General features: G+C 36.7%; 1 protein-coding gene across 3 annotated transcripts in view; it reads left to right on the top strand.

The window, feature by feature from the left end:
* The window catches only part of PKHD1 (PKHD1 ciliary IPT domain containing fibrocystin/polyductin), a 477,678-nt gene that overhangs the window by 452,103 nt on the left and 5,636 nt on the right, over positions 1–19,939 (top strand). For all 3 annotated transcript variants that reach the window (XM_072733695.1, XM_072733698.1, XM_072733700.1), the window contains 2 exons: positions 1,891–2,049; positions 6,225–6,344. In XM_072733695.1, the coding sequence (XP_072589796.1) occupies positions 1,891–2,049; positions 6,225–6,344 (279 nt within the window). The remainder of the gene's footprint in view (positions 1–1,890; positions 2,050–6,224; positions 6,345–19,939) is intronic.

Here is a 19,939-nt window from a genome sequence, read left to right as displayed (position 1 = left end):
TCAGCCCAAGGAAAGCACAGAAAAGAAAAACACAATGTCTCCCTGAGAAGAGAAAATAAAAATTCTTTTTTTGCCTGCATTATGCAGATGAAAGCAGAGGTTTGGTGTGGGTTGGTTTGTTTTGAAACAAATCACAGGCTATAACTAACTCATGTTCATAGGCAAACTTTTTTTTCTTTAACTTTTCATTTTGTATTAAGTATAATTGACATATGATAAGCTATCCATATTGAAAATATACAGTTTCATAAATTTTGATGAATATATACTTCCATGAAACATCTCCACAATTAAGAAAATGAACATATCTATCACCCTCAAAATTACAGGCAAATTTAAAATTTTAAATTTAAAAATAATATACATTAAATTAATTGTATATGTTTTTAGGATTCAAATACATTAATAGATTCATCTAATTACCACTACAATCAAGATATAGAACATTTCCCAGAAAAACTCCTTTATTCTGTTCCTCTGTCCTCACATCCTCCCCTTCCACTACGATTAATGCCTGACAATCACTTACCTGTTCTTTATCAGTATAATTTTGTCTATTCTACAATGTCATATAAATGGAATCATAAACTATATACCCTTTAGAGATGGATGTCTCCCACTTAACATAATGCCTTAGAAGTTCATCCCAGTTGTCACTTTCTTACTAATAGTTTCTTCTTTTTTCTTTCTTCTATTTCTTTTCTTTTCTTTTTTCTTTTTTCTCTTCTTCTTTTCTTTTTTATTTTCCTTCCTACCTTCCTATGTTCCTACCTTCTTTCCTTCCTTCTCTTTCTTTTTCCTGCCTGCCTTCATTCCTTCCTCCTTCACTCCCTCCCTTCCTTTTTTGGTTCCTTCTTCTTTTTCTCCGCCCCCCCCCCTTGTTTTTGGCTGAGTAGTATTCCATTGTCTGTATAAACCATAGTTGGTTTATTCATTCCTGTGTTGAAGAACATGTGGGTTGTTTACTGGTTTGAGTGATTACAAATAGAGGTGCTATAAATATTTGTGTACCAATTTTGTGCACATAAGCATGCTTTTATTTTTATTTTTTTAGATTTTGTATGCTTTATTTTTAAGATTTTATTTATTTATAAATAAAGCACAAGCAGGAAGAGCAGCAGAGGGAGAGGGAGAAGCAGGCTCCCTGCTCTGCAGGGACTCAATCCCAGGACCCCTGGATCATGATCTGAGCTGACTGAGCCACTTAGGTGCCCCAGATTTTGTATGCTTTAGTTCAAAAATAATAATGGAATGAGAATGAAATTCTTCAGACTATTAAAGAATTTGAGATGAATTCTTAGAAAGATCCCATCTCTAAAGGAACTTGTCCACTTTGCTCCACCATCATGACCAGAATGGCTTTATCTATTTGCCACTACTCTACTCCTAGTTTTTTAGGTAACAAAATTCTCATGAACATTAGCAAATTCTCCTGGCTCTATGGTAGGAGTCTCTGTTCCCCTGTTTTGATGTGTTACATGCCATTTTTAAATAGGATACATACATTAGAGCAAGTAGTTTCACACATTCTGGAGCTGAGAGCATTTCTGTTCTAATTAGTGGAACATGAGAGTGAAATTGAAATTTTGCATTGGTGGAAAAGGTTAGGGTTAGTCTGAGACTAAAAGGAGAGAATTGGAAGAATGCCCCATCAATAATGGACAGAATTGGAAAGAACAATTGCATGTTATTGTTGGAATTGGATTCTTGTCGTTCTTCAGAAATACAAATTTTGGATTTATTTTTGGTTCATTTAATCGCTTAATTCAATAAATATTTGTTCAACCTACTAAGTGGAAGATATCGTTGTAAACATATCTCTTCCAACATATTTTTATTATATCAGCATCTTTTATCTTATTGATATGTTATTATTGTTTTTTTTAATAGGGGCCAATTTTACAGCTCGATCAAGGTCATTCACTGTCTTACCTGCAGCTCCGTCAGAGAAGTCAACCATAATCTTGGCTGTTTCCCTATGCTCAGTGGCCTCATGGCTGGCTCTATGCTGTCTGGTGTGCTGTTGGTTTAGGAAAAGCAAAAGCAGAAGTATGTAGATTTTGTTTTTAGAATGAAAATATTGGTGGGGAAATGTCATCATGTATAATATATTAACATTTCTTTTTCTTCCCCCAAAGAGAAATTTTTATGAAAGTGCAACATATTAAACCACATGGAACCAAATTATTCAATGCATACAGTAGAGTCAAAGATTACCTAGCCTTAAATAATAATAGCAATAATAATGAAAGCTCATATTGATTGAATATTCACTATGGTAAGTACTTTACATGCATGGATTTATTTAGTGTCCACAAAAACTCTATGGAGTAGGTATTAAATACTATGTCTGTGTTATGGAGGTGGAGCATGATGCACAGTAAGGCCAAGTAACTTGCCCAAGGTCGCATAATCAGGAAAAAGCTAGACAGTTTGGTTCCAGATCACACTATGTTCCACTGCCTGGATAATCCTTCAAAAAGTATGTTTAAGAATCAAGGGGAAGGGAATCAGAAGAAGGAAGAGAATGCTTGGTGGGTTTTTTTCCCTCTAGGAGCATGAAAACTATATTCTTGGACATTCTCCCAGAAGCAAATAATTTCTTTTAGGCTGGAGACATAGAGAACACTGAGGGAAAGGAGTTCTGGAAAAGAAGCTTCTTTTTTTTTTTTTAAGATTTTATTTATTTATTTATGATAGAGAGAGAGAGAGAGAGAGACAGAGACAGAGACAGAGACAGAGACACAGGCAAAGGGAGAAGCAGGCTCCACGCAGGGTGCCTGATGCGGGCCAGGATCATGCCCTGGGCCAAAGGCAGGCGCTAAACTGCTGAGCCACCCAGGGATCCCCTAAAAGAAGCTTCTTTTTATCTTTCTACATAGAAAGCAGAAGTGAGGGAGATAGGGAGGCAGTCCAGGTAGTGGAAAATCACTTACTCCACCCAAATAAATGGGGGGCTGAAACACTTGTAATATTAGGAGATGCTAGGAAACCAAAGTGATAAGCAAGCATGAGTACAAATGAGGTTAAGCAAAGAGAGAAAGTCAAAATAAAGAAAAGAAAGAGGGAGAAGCATGGTACCACAAATAGAAGATTCACCAAGCTTGGGTTTCTGAGAGATGCTGAGGAAGGGAAGCTCCAGGAGATGCGTTCTTTATTTTGAACAAAGTATCAGCATGATATCCCTCTTCTCTCCCTGTCTTGATGGGGCTGGGAAAACTGTCTTTCTCAAGAAGAATGGGATTTCATTCTGGGTTGTCACCTGTGATTTGTTGAATGCAGGTTTTGGTCTTTGCTTTTAAATCTAAATGTGTGTGTGTGTGTGTGTGCACGCACATGCATGTGTTGCTTTCTGGTTTGAAAGCAAAGATCTTTCATAAGTTTTAATTTCATGTGACTCTGTGAAATACCCTATTTATTTCTTGTCCTCCATTTTACAGGTATGTGTATCAGCAATGGAGGGACTTCCCATTAAGCTCTGCTCACCCCATCTCTTCACTTTTGTTCCCCAGTTACAGAGGAAGCTTCTTCCTGCAGTTACTAACATATCATTACTTCACTATCCTCTTTTTTTGCTCTTTCAACTTTTCAGTATCTGTGGACACATTTCTCTGTATTAAATTCACATACTTTCCTGACTGGATGCAGACTCCTAATTTTCTTTACAAAAATGTAAAGAGATCAGGAAGCACTTTATGAAAAAATGGTAGAGTAATCAGTTCTGTATGAGTAATTTGTATTTTCTTCTTTATATCTTTCTGTGTTTTTCAATTTTCTATAATTAGCATTCATTACTTTAGAATAAAAAGTATCATTCCCCATCTTCCTCATGAAACAGAGTTCTCTGATTCAGCTGTACGGTCTGTCAGCAGTATACAAAATTTTGATCTGGGGACCTCATTCCACTTTCAGTAATCATTAAAAACCCAAAAATAATTTTTGTCAATGTGTGTTCATAGATTAGTATTTCCAAATAAGAAGTTAAAAGAGCAAATGTAAAATTTATTCACCTTAAAATAACAATAATACATGCATGTTAACATAATTAACATTATTACATTTAAAAATTATGTTTTCAAATATACATAATGAAAAGAATGCCATTTTTATAAAACTTTAATGTCTGCCTTAAGAATTGACATTTTTAAAACATTTTTTAAAAATTTATTCATCTTGTACTTTCAAGCATGCCATTCACCTCATCTCTCATACAAGGAGTATGTGCTCATGTGTTTGACAATTTGGGAATATTACAACAAATTGAGAGGCCCGAGTGGCTCAGTCATTGAGCATCTGCCTTTGGCTCAGGTCCTGATCCCAAGGTCCTGGGATGGAGTCCCCCATCGGGCTCCCCTGCATGGAGCCTTCTTCTCCTTCTGCTGGTGTCTCTGCCTCTCTCTGTATCTCATGAATCAAAAAATAAGCTGGATTCACTTAGCAGCTTCTGCATTACATTTGCTGCAACGTATTGTTTTTTGGCTGAAGTATATGAGGAAAATTCAGCAGCACACAGATACATAATAGAAGGGGAAGAGTATTTTAATAGACTTCACAGTTAATTGTGGGTAATCTTCTTTGATACTGCACCCAAACTGGCCAATAGATAGTTACTGAAAGGTACATCTCGATGTACTTTTTGTACTTGGTTACAGGAAAAACTACTAATCTGTCATGTTCTTTGAGTGGAGATTTATCTATGTGTGATTTTGAAACATTATGCTTTAGCCATTTGGAAAATATTGTATCACTGATTTATAAAAATTTTCCAAATACTGACATACTTCACAGTATAATTTTTTAAAAACTGCATTTGTTAAACTTTAATAATTAGATATCTACAAAACGTAAGCTGTCCAAAATTCTAAATTTGCCATGAGAGCTTCAATTTTATCACTGGCAGCAAATATTGTCAGTTGTTTCATAGAAGTTACAGGCTGGTCATTCACTTTAAAAAATCTACCAGATATCCAAGTTTGAATAACCAGAATCTGTGGTTCTGGTTTTGTTCTTCCAAGTTCTTTCAACGTAAAAATGGTGTTCTGTGAAAAAATCAACTATTTTATTATTTCTATTTTTTTAAAGATTGTATTTATTTATATAAGAGAGTGAGTGAGCGAGAGAGTAGGAGGGGGCGTGGCCAGAGGGGCACAAGGAGAAGCAGACTTCCCACTGAGCTGGGAGCCTGATATGGGGCTCATTTGGGAACTCCAGGATCATGACCTGAGTTGAAGGCAGACACTTAACCTACTGAGCTACCCAGGCACCCCTAAAATCAGCTATTTTAGCTAAACTCAGTCACTAAAGTGCTTTTCCATGAGAAAAATTATCATATGCCATGGCCTGGCATCATTTGAAATTACATTTACAATTTTTATTGTCTGCCCTCCAAAGCAGAATAAAAGCTCTGTGAGAGCAGGGACTGAGTCTTTCTTACTCATTGTCTTTCCATTGCCTAGAACAGTTCCTGGCATGAGTAGGTAATGTATATATATTTTTGATTATGATATTTAATAAATAAATGAATAGAATATAAAACATCCCTTTGGTCAAAAGTAGGAGTCTTCAATCAAATCACACAGCTGCATGAGATCTATGGATTGTTCCAATGTCAATGTCTTGGTCCTGATATCATACTACAGTTATATAGTTTGTTACCAGTGGAGGAGGCTGGATGGGGGTGCATGACTTCTCCCTATACATTTCTTTGCAACTTCTTGTAAATCTATCATTAATTCAAAATAAAAAGAGTTAAAAAGAGCATTGTAACAATCCATACCACCTCAATCCAGTGAAAGCATAATATGAACTGTGAGGCACATGATGTAATTTTCTAGTATCTTTTTAACCTAATATATCAAAATTTATTTCAACATGGAATAAATATAAAAATACTAGATATTTTACAGTTTTCAAAATCAAGTGTATATTTTATACTTATAGCACATCTTAATTTGAACTAGTCACATTTCAAGTGTTCAGTAGCCATATATGATGGCTGTTGTGTGGTTCAGTATGATACCTCAAAGTTGCCGGTAAGTATATGTGATTGTATTTCATTATTCCTTAAGCTCTGAATACATTACATGCATTTTAGTGTGTGTATATCACAGTCATTTTGTTGAGGCATAGAAGAGAAACGCCTTAACACTTAGGACCTGTTTACAAATAAAAATGTCTTATTCTAAAAAACAAGAAACATTCACATTTTTTTCTCATTAATTTAGAAATAAAAAGTGAAGATATTTCTGAATTCAAGACTAATGATCAAAAGAGTCATATTCACATGTCATCCAAACACCCAAGATCACAAGAGACTAAAAAGGAAGACACCATGATGGGAGAAGGTAAGCTTGGACAGTAGGAATGATTCCCACAAGAGACACCTATCATGGATGAGCCGTGGCCTCCTTCTCCCCATGGCTGTCAGTTTCTGAATCAGTTTATTTGTTAGTGCCTTCTTTAGTCTTTGTTACTTCTTCTCAAGGAAATTATACCCCACCCTAAGAGTATACAAGTCCTGCTGATTCACTCAGCTATTAACCAATTATTCAAGCTGACGTTCATATTTTTTTCTTAGGAGATGATAATTGGTTTAACAGTTGAATTTGCTACATAGAAAAAGGAAAACTAAAGTATAGGCATATCATCTTTCCCTTAGCTATTGCAAAGCTGCCAATCTGGCAACATTATTGAATTTGGGAAATAAGACAGTGGAGTTGCCAAATACCAACTATGCAAATTAGATTGAATATGGAACCCTTAAGAAATGAGTCAGGTTTGTTAAGCTCTGCTTTGTTGTTTAGTCATACTTTTAGCAAAATGCATTATTTGCTTACATTGTACATTAAGCTAGTTGATTTTGCTCGTTATGTTTTTTAATTGCCATTAGAATTGGTGACAAGCAAAGAAAAGGTAAGCATTTACTTCAGACCACTGCTTTGCCCTTGTCCTTCTAAGACATAGAAAATAGGAAGATAATAGAAGACAAGATGGATTTGCAAAATATGGATGTGGTGTATGAAAAATATTCATATAATTTCCATGGATCTGAAACACTTTGTAGGCTTTACTCTAAAGAAAATAATATTTTTATTTATTCTAAGCAATAGTGAATATTCATGATATTTTCTGCTTGAGAAAGGAATATGATTCCAATGGTTCTAGTACTATGTTTAACAAAAAATTAGCAATTCAATGTTGTTCTGCCTCTAACTAGTTCAATGAACTTTGGGGTGTGTGCGCACGCGCGTGTGTGTGTGTGTGTGTGTGTGTGTGTAAAATATCAGTTTGTTCTCCTGTTTGTATTTTTTCACATGGAAAAAAATGAAGTTAATTTTTTAGAAATGTCCCAACAAATTAGCCAGCCATACTCCAGCCTAGACCTATACCAGAAGATGGTAGGAGGTTTAGAGTGAGTGGGTATGAGAAGAATGAAGAGAGAGAAAGAGACAAGAATTCTTTCTGGATTCCATCTAAGACCATTTTAATTTGGTTTCTAGAAACCTCTTGTCCATATTATTGCAATCAAATTCAGGACAAGTGTTCAAAAATGCTCATGTGAAATCAGCACTGCAAAGAACAGCATATTCAGCTGCATTCTTAAGCAAACAGCAAGAGTGATGCTAATCTCTCCCTAATCTAATATGGCTATCTACATGAATCTCAGTTGCTCTACTTAAATTAACTACATTAAGCAGTCCACAATGCCTGGGTGTTTTATTAAGGAACATTTTTTATATGGTGGCTTATTAATAAATTATCAGGAATGAGATAAGGGGCAGGGTTCCTGTGGAAAAGTTTAGATTGAAGAGATGGGAGTATCAAAGGCCATTTTATTGGGACATCCAGGTTAAAAATAGAAAGATATGTTATCCAAATCCTCCCCTAGGGATCATAGCAGATTTGTTTCCTTATTTTCTACCCTTTGTCCAAATCTAAAGAGCATCCGTTCCAAGGCAAGTAATGATGCATCTCCTACTTTTCTTCAGGAATTATTACCAGCTATGAAACAATTAATTACTGCTAGCTTCGAATAAGTTTGGTTTTGTTTCAATATTTCCATGGCACTTAAGCTTCCCTTTTTCCTCTTTTTCTAAACTCTTGGCCTTTGCTGATCAAAAGATTGGCTCTGTCTCTCATGAGCACATTGCATTCACTAAGTACTACCCTGGCACTAAAATTATTTAGCTGGTGGAATTGAGTGTTTCCACTGCCCAGTAGATTCAGACTGTAAACTCATCATGTTACGGCTTTTATGAAAAATTGCATGGATGCAGTAGGGATGGTGGAGAGTTACAATGGAGGAAGAAAAGAGTGGTGCATATATTCTTCATATTTTACTGTCACCAGCCATACATATAGAATCATCTGAACCAGACTTTAACATTCATAATTGTGCTCACCATCCTGCCAATCAGATCTAATGAATTCCCAGCATTAGCCGGAAAGCAGGAGAATGTGACAGTTAACAGCATGAAAATCAGGAGTCAGATAGAGCAAGTTTAATTCTAACTATCCTATGGCTTGCTTCCTGGTCTCAAGGAAGCCAACTATCCTCTCTGTGTCCATCAGCTCCTTCACTGGTAAAGTGGCCATAATAATACTGCCCACACTTATAGTTGTGCAGATTAAGTGAGTTAAGATTTGCACTAAAGTGTGCAAACAATTGCTGGCATATTGTATGTAATATATATGTGTTATTTATTTTGGTTCTTCTTGTTATTTAAGACTCAAAGCCTTCCAAGCCTGACTCCATCCTATCTTTGTAATCTTACTTTGCAATTCACCTTCCTGCCCTCTGCTCATACTCCCCATACTAGCTCACTCATTCTGAGATGTGTCTAATATCTTCTCATCCATTTGCTTGCACAGTTTCTTCCAGCTGGATTGTTTATCTTCACCTGTTAAAATCTTGCAAAGCTTTTAAGCGCCACTAAATACGTGTGTTTTTTTTTTCCATAAAGTCTTTCCCAATCCCTCCTACTTCATTGAAAATTAGTATTTTCCTCTTTGGATGACAAGAACATTAAATGTGTACCTCCATGATAGTACTTGCATTTTTTAGAATGTATAGATAGATAGATCTTTGTTCCCACAGGCCAACGGCCCCTAACCAGGGTAATTTGGGCCCCCAAATAGGGTGGTCACCTCATCCTGGTTATCCCAAGACTTTTCCAGTTTTAAAAATCAAAGTCTTGTGTCTCAGGAACTCCCTCAGTCCCAGACAAATTGGGACAGTTGGTCATCCTACCTCCAGAGGACATTTGCAATGTCTGGAGACTCTTTTTTTTAAAGAGACAGAATGAGCACAAGAGGGTTGTGTGAGGGAGACAGAGAGAGAATCTCAAGCAGGATCCACCCTCAGTACAGATCCCAATGTACGGTTTAATCCCAGAACCCTGAGATCATGACCCAAGCTGAAGTCAAGAGTCAGATACCCAACCAACCGAATGACCCAGGTGTTCCTGTCTGGAGACATTTTTATTGTCACAGTTTCACAGGGAGGGGAAGATACTTCAGGCATCTGGTGAGAAGAAGCCAGGGATGCTATAAAACATCCATAATGCATAAACCACCCTACAATAAAGATTATTTGCCTCAAGATGTCAATAATGTCAAGGTTGAGAAACCCTAGCAGAAGCTATTATTTGTCTTTGTAACATGTAAATGGAAGATGCTGGAATGCCTTGATAAATGCAGTTAGATTATGTCTCCGAATAAATATTGAATAAGTATTTATTTACCTTATAATATTTATTTAATACCTTATGAGATCTTTGCTGTATAGTTGCAAAGAAGTGATATCTGGTCCCCTGTCTGTGATGAGTTTGCAGTATGGTTGGGATGTAAGAATAATATTAGGGGGTAAATGAGAGAACAATCCTAGGCAGCAAATAATTAGATATAAAGCAATCACAACGAATGACATGTATTCAATGAGTTTACAGATGGGAGAGAATGCTCCAAGAGAGAAAGAATATCATCAACTTAAGTTACATGTTTAGTCCCTCTAGCTCCTAAATCATATCACATTGTTTCAAATCCTACTTGCCTTGGTTGTCCAATCTTCACCCACTCAGGTTTATAGAAATGTCAGGGAGCGAATCTAACTTTGCTCTGTCAAAGGTCAATTTTGTATCATTCATTCTCAACTGTTCCCTTGCTCCCCTAATTGGGTGAACCAGGGGCCGATCTCCCAGGAGAGATACCTCAGAATCTTCACCTCCTCTTGTCTCTGTACCACCCTGTGCATTTGTTCGACTTTGACCAATTCCACCTCTGTAACATCTTTGGTTTCCATCTTCACCCACTCTGTTTCACAGATCTATCATCAGTTCAGTTTCAGTTCACACCCCCCCCCCCTCATAGATGTCCACTCTACCACTCCTTCTTTTCCCTCCAGGATGGTATCTCCTCCTTTTCTTTTTTTTTTTTTTTAACTCTTATCTTCAAATCTTTCCAGATTTCTTTTTTTTTTTAAGATTTTATTTATTTATTCATGAGAGACACAGAGAGAGAGCGAGAGAGGCAGAGACATAGGCAGAGGGAGAAGCAGGCTCCATGCAAGGAGCCCGATGTGGTACTCGATCCTGGGAGTCCAGGATCATGCCCCAGGCTGAAGGCAGGCACTAAACCACTGAGCCACCCAGGGATCCCAATCTTCTCCTTTTCCATTGGTTTGTGCGTTTGTGTGTATGTGTGTGTTTTGAGTTTTGTTTTGTTTTGTTATAGCTAGAAGGAATGATCAATCCCCTTCTCTTAACTTTTATAACATTTGCCTCTTGTTCACTTAACACCCTTTAAATATAATATAATTGTGGTGTTTATGTGGTCTAGATCCTTTTGTAAAAGTTCTATATCTTTTCTAATTCCAGCAGCACTGTTACCATAGGGCGTTAGGATATTAGACCGCTTATAATAATGGTTGCTGAGTGAAACATGAAGTTAGGGATGAAGTGAAACCCCTTCCTGTCCTTTCCCCTCTCTAGAGAATCCTGGATTCCAGCAGTTTTTTCAACTGCTATAGGAAAAGCCCTCTATCTCTTCTAAAGGAAATGTGGAAAGCTTATTTGGGTTCACAAAATTAACCACAGGATAATGACTTACATCTTTGGGGTCCTAACAACTGGCAAAATGTGACTTCTTACTTCCAGGCAAAATGCTTGCTAGGACCACTTTAGTTTCCTTGCTACTGCCTTCCTCTTTGAGGGACAGCTGCTGCTACAGAACTCAGTGCTTCCTTCTCCTGAGCAAACACTGATCTTTGGTCACTGGCTCCTCCTCCTCCTCCTCCTTCTTCTTCTTCATTCCATGTACCCAATGTTGGGAATTGTAAATTGTCATGTAAAAATGGCAAGATATTATGTATGTGTGACAATAACCATCAACTTCAGGGATTTATGTCTCCAACTTTAGAGTCCTATTGACTATGTATGTTGTATTTTATGAATATGAAATAAAAAGAACTATCAGTTTACCTTCATAAGTACAAATCTATAAGAATGACAGGGAGGGGAGGTTGCCTCAAGATGTCCAGAAGCAGGGAAAACAAAACATCTCAGGACTACAAATTGTCCCAAGTTCCCAGGAAAGTAAAACTATATTTGGAAATTATTAATAAATAGCATGCCTGCATCATATAATTTAAAAGATATGAATATCTCCTAATTTAAAAATGTGAATAAAACCTAGCATTTAATTCCTTAAGAAAACTTGTAAAAATAGGAATAGTTTTTAAAATACTAGGAATAAGAGGCTTCCTGCTAAATAAGATGGAGAGTTCCAATGCTCTTGGCAATCAAGATCCAATATCATGTTTAATGATGGAATATTAGAAGTACTAGTCTCATGAAGACAAAAGCAAATAACTCATTATCACAACTTTAAAATATATATTTTAGAATGCTAGGAAATACAGATATAAAAACAAAATTAAGGCAGTATTAGAGAAAATAGGTGATGGTTTTCAGATGATATAATTGTTTAACAGTAACTTTAAAATTTCAACCATTAACTGCTATAATTTATAAGTAACTTGAGTAGCTTACTCAAATATTATGTCAGATTATGCAAAAATAATGTAAAAATCAATGGTATGCAGTTAGGAAACATACTGAAATGCATAATAGTGACTAAAGAATATCCTGTCTTGGAAAACAACCTTAAAAAGAGATGTATTGGACTTATATAAAAAATAAACTATATTCTATTGAATTGTTTAATGGGGAGACTTGATTTCATAAGGAATTGCAACATGCTTCTAATTAGATTGACTAATATTGCAAAGACATCAGTAATTCCTAAATTAACTTTGGTTTAATGCAGCTGCAATCATTTTACACTGAATAGAACAGCATAAGATGATTCTAAAGTTCTTCAGAAAATACAGATCAATGATACAAAGCCAATTTTTTAAATAAGAAATTGACTTTATGGCAGGAAGGATGGGTAGCTCAAAGGAATAATATTTCGGTTACTATTTTTAAGGCAGTGTGATACCAACACAAGAATATGTGGATATATTAGTGTAAATAACTTCAATTAGATATAGTTATTAGATATATAAATGTAACAAATGATAAAGGGAATAATAAAAGCAAAGGAAAACAAGTGTTAGTCTATAAATGGGGTTAGTAAATTTGACTATTTAGAACATTTCTCAGTCCTAGATTCACATTTCAAAAACTACAGCAAAGTGAGGTGCCTGGGTGGCTTAGTTGGTGAAGCATCTGACTCTTGATTTTGGTTCAGGTCATGATCTCAGGGTTGTGAGATGGAGCCCCAGGTCAGGATCCATGCTCAGTGGGGAGTTTGCTTAAGATTCTCTCCCTCTGCTCCTTCCCCCACTCCCACTTGAGCTCACACTTTCTCTCTCTGTCTCTCCCTCTTTCTCAAAAATAAAAATACACCAAAGTAGATTCCATATGGATTAATGAGTTAAATCAAGTTTACTAAAACATATTCATTGCTGGAATATTATAAAAAATTAAATGGAAATCATTCATGATATGATATAGGATTAAATGCATTTTTCTTTATCTTTTAATATTCCCATACCTTCTGATTTGCAGTGCATTTCTTATTAAAAATATATAATTTTTCACTTTGAGGAAAAAATAATCTAGATTCATTCATCTTAATTATTGCATTTGTCTTCTTCAATATGTAGGCAGGACGGTTGCTTTTATTAACAAATGAGGAACCAAGGAGGAGTGCATTCTTTTTGTTGGTTGATCAACTGTCCATCTGTCTGCCTTAGACCCTATTTAGGCTCCAAGGTCCAAATGATTATATTTGACCTTCTATGCTGAATCCAGGTTATCCAACACAGAGTGCAGGTCATGGGAAAATATGGGCAGTGAAGGTGATGGGAGGGTGAGGAGAGATTCATTGTTGATGTTCTCCTTGCAAAAGAAGCTAGTGAGTAGTAGTCACACAAATTTAAAACAATCACAGGCACACTATATACTTGTTGCCCAAGAAAGTTTTGGAAGACAAAGGAGGTTAAGGATAGCTGGAAAAGTTATAGCTACCTATGGTGAACTGGATCCAAAAATACTGAATCTTCTTTTTAATAGAAAAGAGATATATAGCCCCATATTTTATCTCATTCTTCCTAAAACTTGATCAAACCCACTAGTGGGACTGTAACTGGCATTTGAAATCTTATCTTTCCATTTTAATGGGGACTGTCCAACAAGGTGGAAGTAGAATAGAGACATTCCAATTCATATGTTTTGATATTCACTATTCTTCCTTCCCTAAAACCCAAATATTCAGCTGAATGCCTTAGGACACGTATCTGCTATAAATTCATTTTTTATCTAATTTGTCTGAGATCTAAGCTTCCTGTGGAGGTCCGAGATCAAAGGATCTGATTCCTTCTGATGTCAGTGCTGACATATAATGTGTGCCGACTTAGTTCTGTCTATAACCTCACAGTGGGAGGTGGCCAGCCTCCCTGGGCACCTTTACACAGTACACTTTCATTTCGACTGGGGAGTCTGTCAGGTATGTTGCTGATTGGAGCTTCCATGTAAATAATTCATGGGAGATTTTTAAATGTTCTGGGGCCCACAAAGGAAAGAGACTCTTGTGTTAGTCTTTTATGAATAGATGCAGACTTGAAGAACAAGGGAGAACAGATCTCCAATGACGGTCTTTCAAAAACAAGACAACAATATCTTCAAGGGGTTGAAAATAGGTGGCTTGTAGTGTTTGATTCATCTTCTATGAAGTGGTGTTGGTTTTACCAAGGGATAAAAATTCGAAGTCTTCTCCCACCCCCTTTTTAAGTTTACTTCTATCTGACAATTTATTCTTCTTTTTCTTTGGTTATTTGCTGATCTCAATAAACTATATCTTTTCTTCCGAGGGGAGCAGTAATTATGGAGATGACACCAAGCTCAGTAGTTGGCATAGGACTGGGCGTAGTAGGGAGACAAGGTTGATGGCATAAAATGGTCCTTCCCAGAACATCCCAAGAGGAAGAAGAGGCTGTCATACAAGGAAAGGTGATAAAAGCAGTTGCCCAAGTCAAATGAGAAACTTTAGTCATCAAGTATTGAGGCATAAATTGATATAGTCTGAGCTGTTCAAGAACAGTTCTGGAAGGATCTGAAGATCCCATAGGGAAACTAGGATAATCGGAAAATTCTTATATCTCTAGGCAGGACAGTCATCCCATAGTTAGGTCATATCCCACAGCAGATACATGCCAGGGAAAAGGACTCTGGAAAAGCACAGAGAAGATAGGTATAACATGGGTGTGGCAGCGTATTAATTGGTGTATTACAGAAACAATGTAAACAACATGATTGTTGTCTCTCATTTGACTGCTCCACATCAAAAGTATATCACATATATTTATATTATGTCATTACTCCTCCTTTCCTCACCTCACTTCCCCTTCGTTATCAGATTAAATTGAGGCAGGAAATTGATACCCTTTGCCCCAATACTGTCTCTTAGAGTATGATACAGACAAGATCACTGTCTGCTAATGCTCATCAAAACAGCTCTTGGGAAACAGAGAGCAGATATGACACAGGTTAACAAATTAGCATTTACGTTACACGTAAAAAGGTGATTAAGGTATTTGAAAGTGAGATATAAGGAAAGCAGGGATAGGAAATGTTCATGACAGTATTGCCCCTTGCCCAGAAACTCATCCTTTGTTTTCACCATAAAGCACATGAAAGATGACATTTGCATACATGCATGTATCCAATCCAACATTCTTCCTTAACTCTCTGCTGCTGTCCTCAACTTTGTACAGTATTATGTGGTGCTTAAAGTATAGACTCTGAAGCCAAAAATCTTGAATTCTGTAAAGTAAGTAAGATCTGTCACTACTTTGTATGTGGCCTTGGGAAGTTACCTAATTTCTCTGTACTTCAATGGCTTCCATTCTAAAAGGGAGATAATAATAACACTTACATCAGGGGTTTGTTGTAAGTATTAAATTATACATATGTATAATTAGTGCCCAACATGTGATAATTACTCTAATTGCTATTTCAGTGTTATTTTCAACTATTAGCCTGTTCCTCTTCAAAAGACACACCCTGGAACGCAAATGAATAAGGGTATCATTAATGGAACAATCTTGAATTCCTTTTAATTTGGTAAAAAAAATTTATAATTTAATGAAACTATTTTTTAAAGACTTATTTATTTATTTATTCATGGCAGACACACACAGAGAGAGAGAGAGAGAGAGAGAGAGATTGAGAGAGCCAGAGACACAGGCAGAAGGAGAAGCAGGCTCCATGCTGGGAGCCCGACGCAGGACTCGATCCCGGGACTCCAGGATCACGCCCTGGGCCAAACGCCACCTCTCTACTCCAAAGGCAGGCGCCAAACCGCTGAGCCACCCAGGGATCCCCACTATTTTTTAGATCAAACCATAATACCTTAATGTGTATAAAAACATATTGATACATCCGTCTATATACAACGTGTTGTGACAATAAGAAACACATGAGTTAGGAAGTCCTTTCTGAAGGAAGTGAGGCATTTGGGAGATGAATAAAAGAGTGTGGAAAGATAAGATGAAAAAAATATTTCAGGCCTAGGGTGTTTTAAGATAATTCTTACAGGTGGAAGATGAGGTGATTAGGGAGAAAAAATCAGACTTCTGGGCTCAGAAGAGGATGCAGCCAGAGACCCAGCACTATGTGTCTTTAAAGTACTTGAAAAGAATTGGACTTGAACACTCAGCTATAGGGACATTAAGATGTTGAAGCTAGAAAAGATTATACTTTTTTTAGAGCAATGTTTATAATGAGTAAGCCAGTGTGTACATTAAATTTCAGTGAAATGCTCATATGAATGGTTCTTCTGTTTCTTCAAGTTGTCATCATCACCACAATAACAACACAACCGTAACACAACAGCTGAGCTTTGTAGGGTCCTTCATTGTTTACAAGGTGCCAAAACATTGGAACTCAACTGCTTTCATGACAATTTTAGAAGATAGCAGACCAAATTATCCCATATCACTAATAAGAAAACTGCAATTAAAAGGGTCAGTTTTCTTTTTCTTTTTTTTTTAAACTGTTTGACTTTTTTTAGGGTTTTATTTATTTGTCAGAGAGAGCACAAGCAGGAGGAGCAGCAGGCAGAGGCAGAGGGAGAAGCAGGCTTCCTGCGAAGTAGGGAGCCCGATGGGGACTCGATTCCCCACCCTGAGATCATGACCTGAACCAAAGGTAGACGCTTAACCAACTGAACCACTCAGGCACCCAAAAGGGTCAGTTTTTCTAGTCAACCAAGACATGGGTTCAATAGTTTGTCCCATTCCAGAACTTGTGCTCTTTCCACCTGCCCTGAGGTCATGTGCAAGTGTACACACACACACACACACACACACAGTTAGCACTGGCCAGAATGTGAAATTAGGGCCTTTGGTATATGAAATCCCTTTCCAGATATATCATATGAGAAAGTTTCCCACTTTATTAAACATTCCTTTTAACAAAAAAGGAAACTAATGTCAATGCTAACAGTGAGATAATTTCTACAGAAGATAAAAGCAGAGTGAGAGCAAGCGCATGTTTTCAGGAAGGCTATAATTTCTTGGAGGAAAATGTAAAATGTATTAATGTCCTTATATTTATAGTATTCACTCAAGAAAAATTCATTAGCATCCATAGCCATCAGAAAGTTGGACAGCCACCAGTAATAGAGCTCGAGAGGAATATTTTTATTTTCAATCGGTTTATTTTCCTGTGCACCAAAGAATGTTTTGTGTTTTTTTTCTGATGCAATAGAAATACACTGTGTTTTACTTTCTCTAGATTACAAGATTTCTTCTGTCTTCTAATCTCTCATGTATAAATGGGGATAGTTTTTAAGTCCTTGGCCTGTATGTAGATGTTTAATAAATACCAGTCTTTTTCTCTTCCAAACCACTGTTGTAACGCATACTCAGAATCTGTCTATTCTGCTCTTCAGCATGTTTGACTCTGGCCTACTGTTCTTTATTATGTTTTGCTCAGAGTATTGCAATAGTCTTTCAACTGACCTCCACCAGTCCCTCAGAGTTCACTGACTTCATTATAGAAAAGCAATTCTTCCCAAGATGGAAATAATATGTCACCTCTCTACTCCAAAAGCACCTCCCCATCTTCTATGAAATAAATTCCAGACTCCTTAGTAGAATTTTCAGGACTCTTTATTTATATTATGGCCTCTATCAAGTATGATTACCTTTTTCTTTTACTACCCCTGGCCCCACATCCACATCCATATCCACATCTATATACACAACCTCAGTTCTCAATGTCTGGAGCTATTTTCAAAGTCTCCAACACATCTTTTTTGTTCTTGATACCTTGCTTTTGCATGTGCCATACTGTATATCAGAGTGTCTTCCCACCATATTATGCCTAAAAATTTGTGAAGTCTTCCTAACCTTTCAGGCAGGGTTAAGTAATTCCTCTTTTGTCTTCCCTAGTATTTTACTTACACACTTGCTACCTACACTATAAGACTGTCACCTTAATCAGCATAGAGATCTGTTTCCTGGAGCCCCTGGAAAGCAGTGGTCATGTTTCTAGAACCTTTGTCATCATAGGACCTAGAACAGGCTCCATGCATTTTCTGATTTATGTCTGTCTCCACTACTAGAGCATAAACTCCATGATATTAGACTGCCTCTTGTTCATTGCTATATTTCTAGGTCTACCACATAGTAGGTGCTCAGAAAATAATGAATGAATGAATGAGTGAATGAGTGAATGAACTAACAAACCAATGAGAAAATAGATGAGCTCAATTTCATCTGGAGGCTCCAATGAAGAATTTCTGGAGGCTCAGAATGATTCCTCTCGGAATCTAGTTTGAGCCTCTGAAAAAGAATTGCATAAATAAAATGGGTAAAGAGAGTAAAGAATAAAATTCGGGAAAAATTTGACAAGTTCATTCTTTTGAGATGTCAAATCTGAGGCACTTTTGAAACTTCAGAATGAAAATGTCTCAAAGCTTAAGCAACCAAGATCTTTGACAAATAAATGCAAATCTAAGAGCTGACATTTAAGAAAATTTGTGAGAATGGAATGTATATACGAAATTTAAGCAAACTTGGAAAAAAGATACTCCCAAATGAGACATCTAGAGTCTCTCTTGTTGATATTGCTTGCATGTTTTATTTTAATGTGAATTTGTATAAAGTTTATATCTGTGCAAAATAAAGATATCTACATGGATATTAATTTAGGGTACATTTTTTATTAAGGTAAATTGTAGACAGCATCAAAAAGGATGCATATAGAGTCCTATTAAATAGTTATGTTAGATGGTCAAGACCATGGGCAGCCCCGGTGGCCCAGCAGTTTGGTGCCGCCTTTAGCCCGGGGTGTGATCCTGGAGACCCGGGATTGAGTCCCACGTTGGCCTCCCTGCATGGAGACTGCTTCTCCCTCTGCCCCTCCCCCGTCATGAATAAATAAATAAAATTTTAAAATAGGGTTAAAAAAAAAAAAAAGATGGTCAAGACCAGGCTAGCTAAGTTCAAACTCATATCTACACTTGGAGGCTTTGTGAATTAGGACAAGGAACTCCACGCTCTCTACCTTTGTTTCTCCATCTGTAAAATGAGGACAATGATAGGACTAGCCATATGGGGTAGATATGAGGATTAATGAGTGAATGGATATAAAGTATTAAGAACAGTGCTTGGCAGGGATTAGTACTCTGAACATTAGTGATTTGAATTATGGTGATGATTATTTATCCAGTCTACCATATTGTAGATTCTGGGTGGTGCTCAGCATGATTCATCTTACTGAACCTTCAAATAGTCTTATGGGGAGGATACTATCAATATAACTGTTTTACAGATGAGGAAACTAAAGTACATAGAAAGTTAGTACAATCCACACATGTGTTCAGTGAGTAAGGGACCAACCAGGAAATCTAACTATATTGCTTGATTCCAAGCCTGTATGTACTCTTAGCTGCTTTATTCTGTTGCTTCTGGGGACCATCTCTCACATATTTAATACCATAAACATCTGGTTTAGTAGGTTTTACTTAACTGTTTCAGTAGAACTTTATATAGCTCTAATTCATCTTTATTTATTACCCATGTAATATGATAGGTTAGTTAGCTCATTCACATATGGCATGATCACATTTTAAAGGCTTAGAAGTGTTATGGCTTTTATAATACATCCTATAAAGAATTGGGATGGATTAGGGCAAAAGTACCCAGATCATCTGTTTACCCTAGCCAGTACCAATGTTGTACTCTTCTGAGTTGAATATTCATTCTGCTGAATAGGAAAGTAAAAAACAAATGAAATGTCAAGGGAAGAAAACTGTAATTAAAACAGAACTGCTAAAATTAAACACATTTTAGTAAACTGTGTAGTAGCACCTGAGAGTAATATGAAATTATACAACTGAGGTCCAGAGAGGCTAAGAGACAGAAAGA

Source organism: Vulpes vulpes, chromosome 1 (assembly GCF_048418805.1).
Source record: "Vulpes vulpes isolate BD-2025 chromosome 1, VulVul3, whole genome shotgun sequence".
Classification (NCBI taxonomy): Eukaryota; Metazoa; Chordata; class Mammalia; order Carnivora; family Canidae; genus Vulpes; species Vulpes vulpes.
This window is presented reverse-complemented; position numbering and strand designations above follow the sequence as displayed.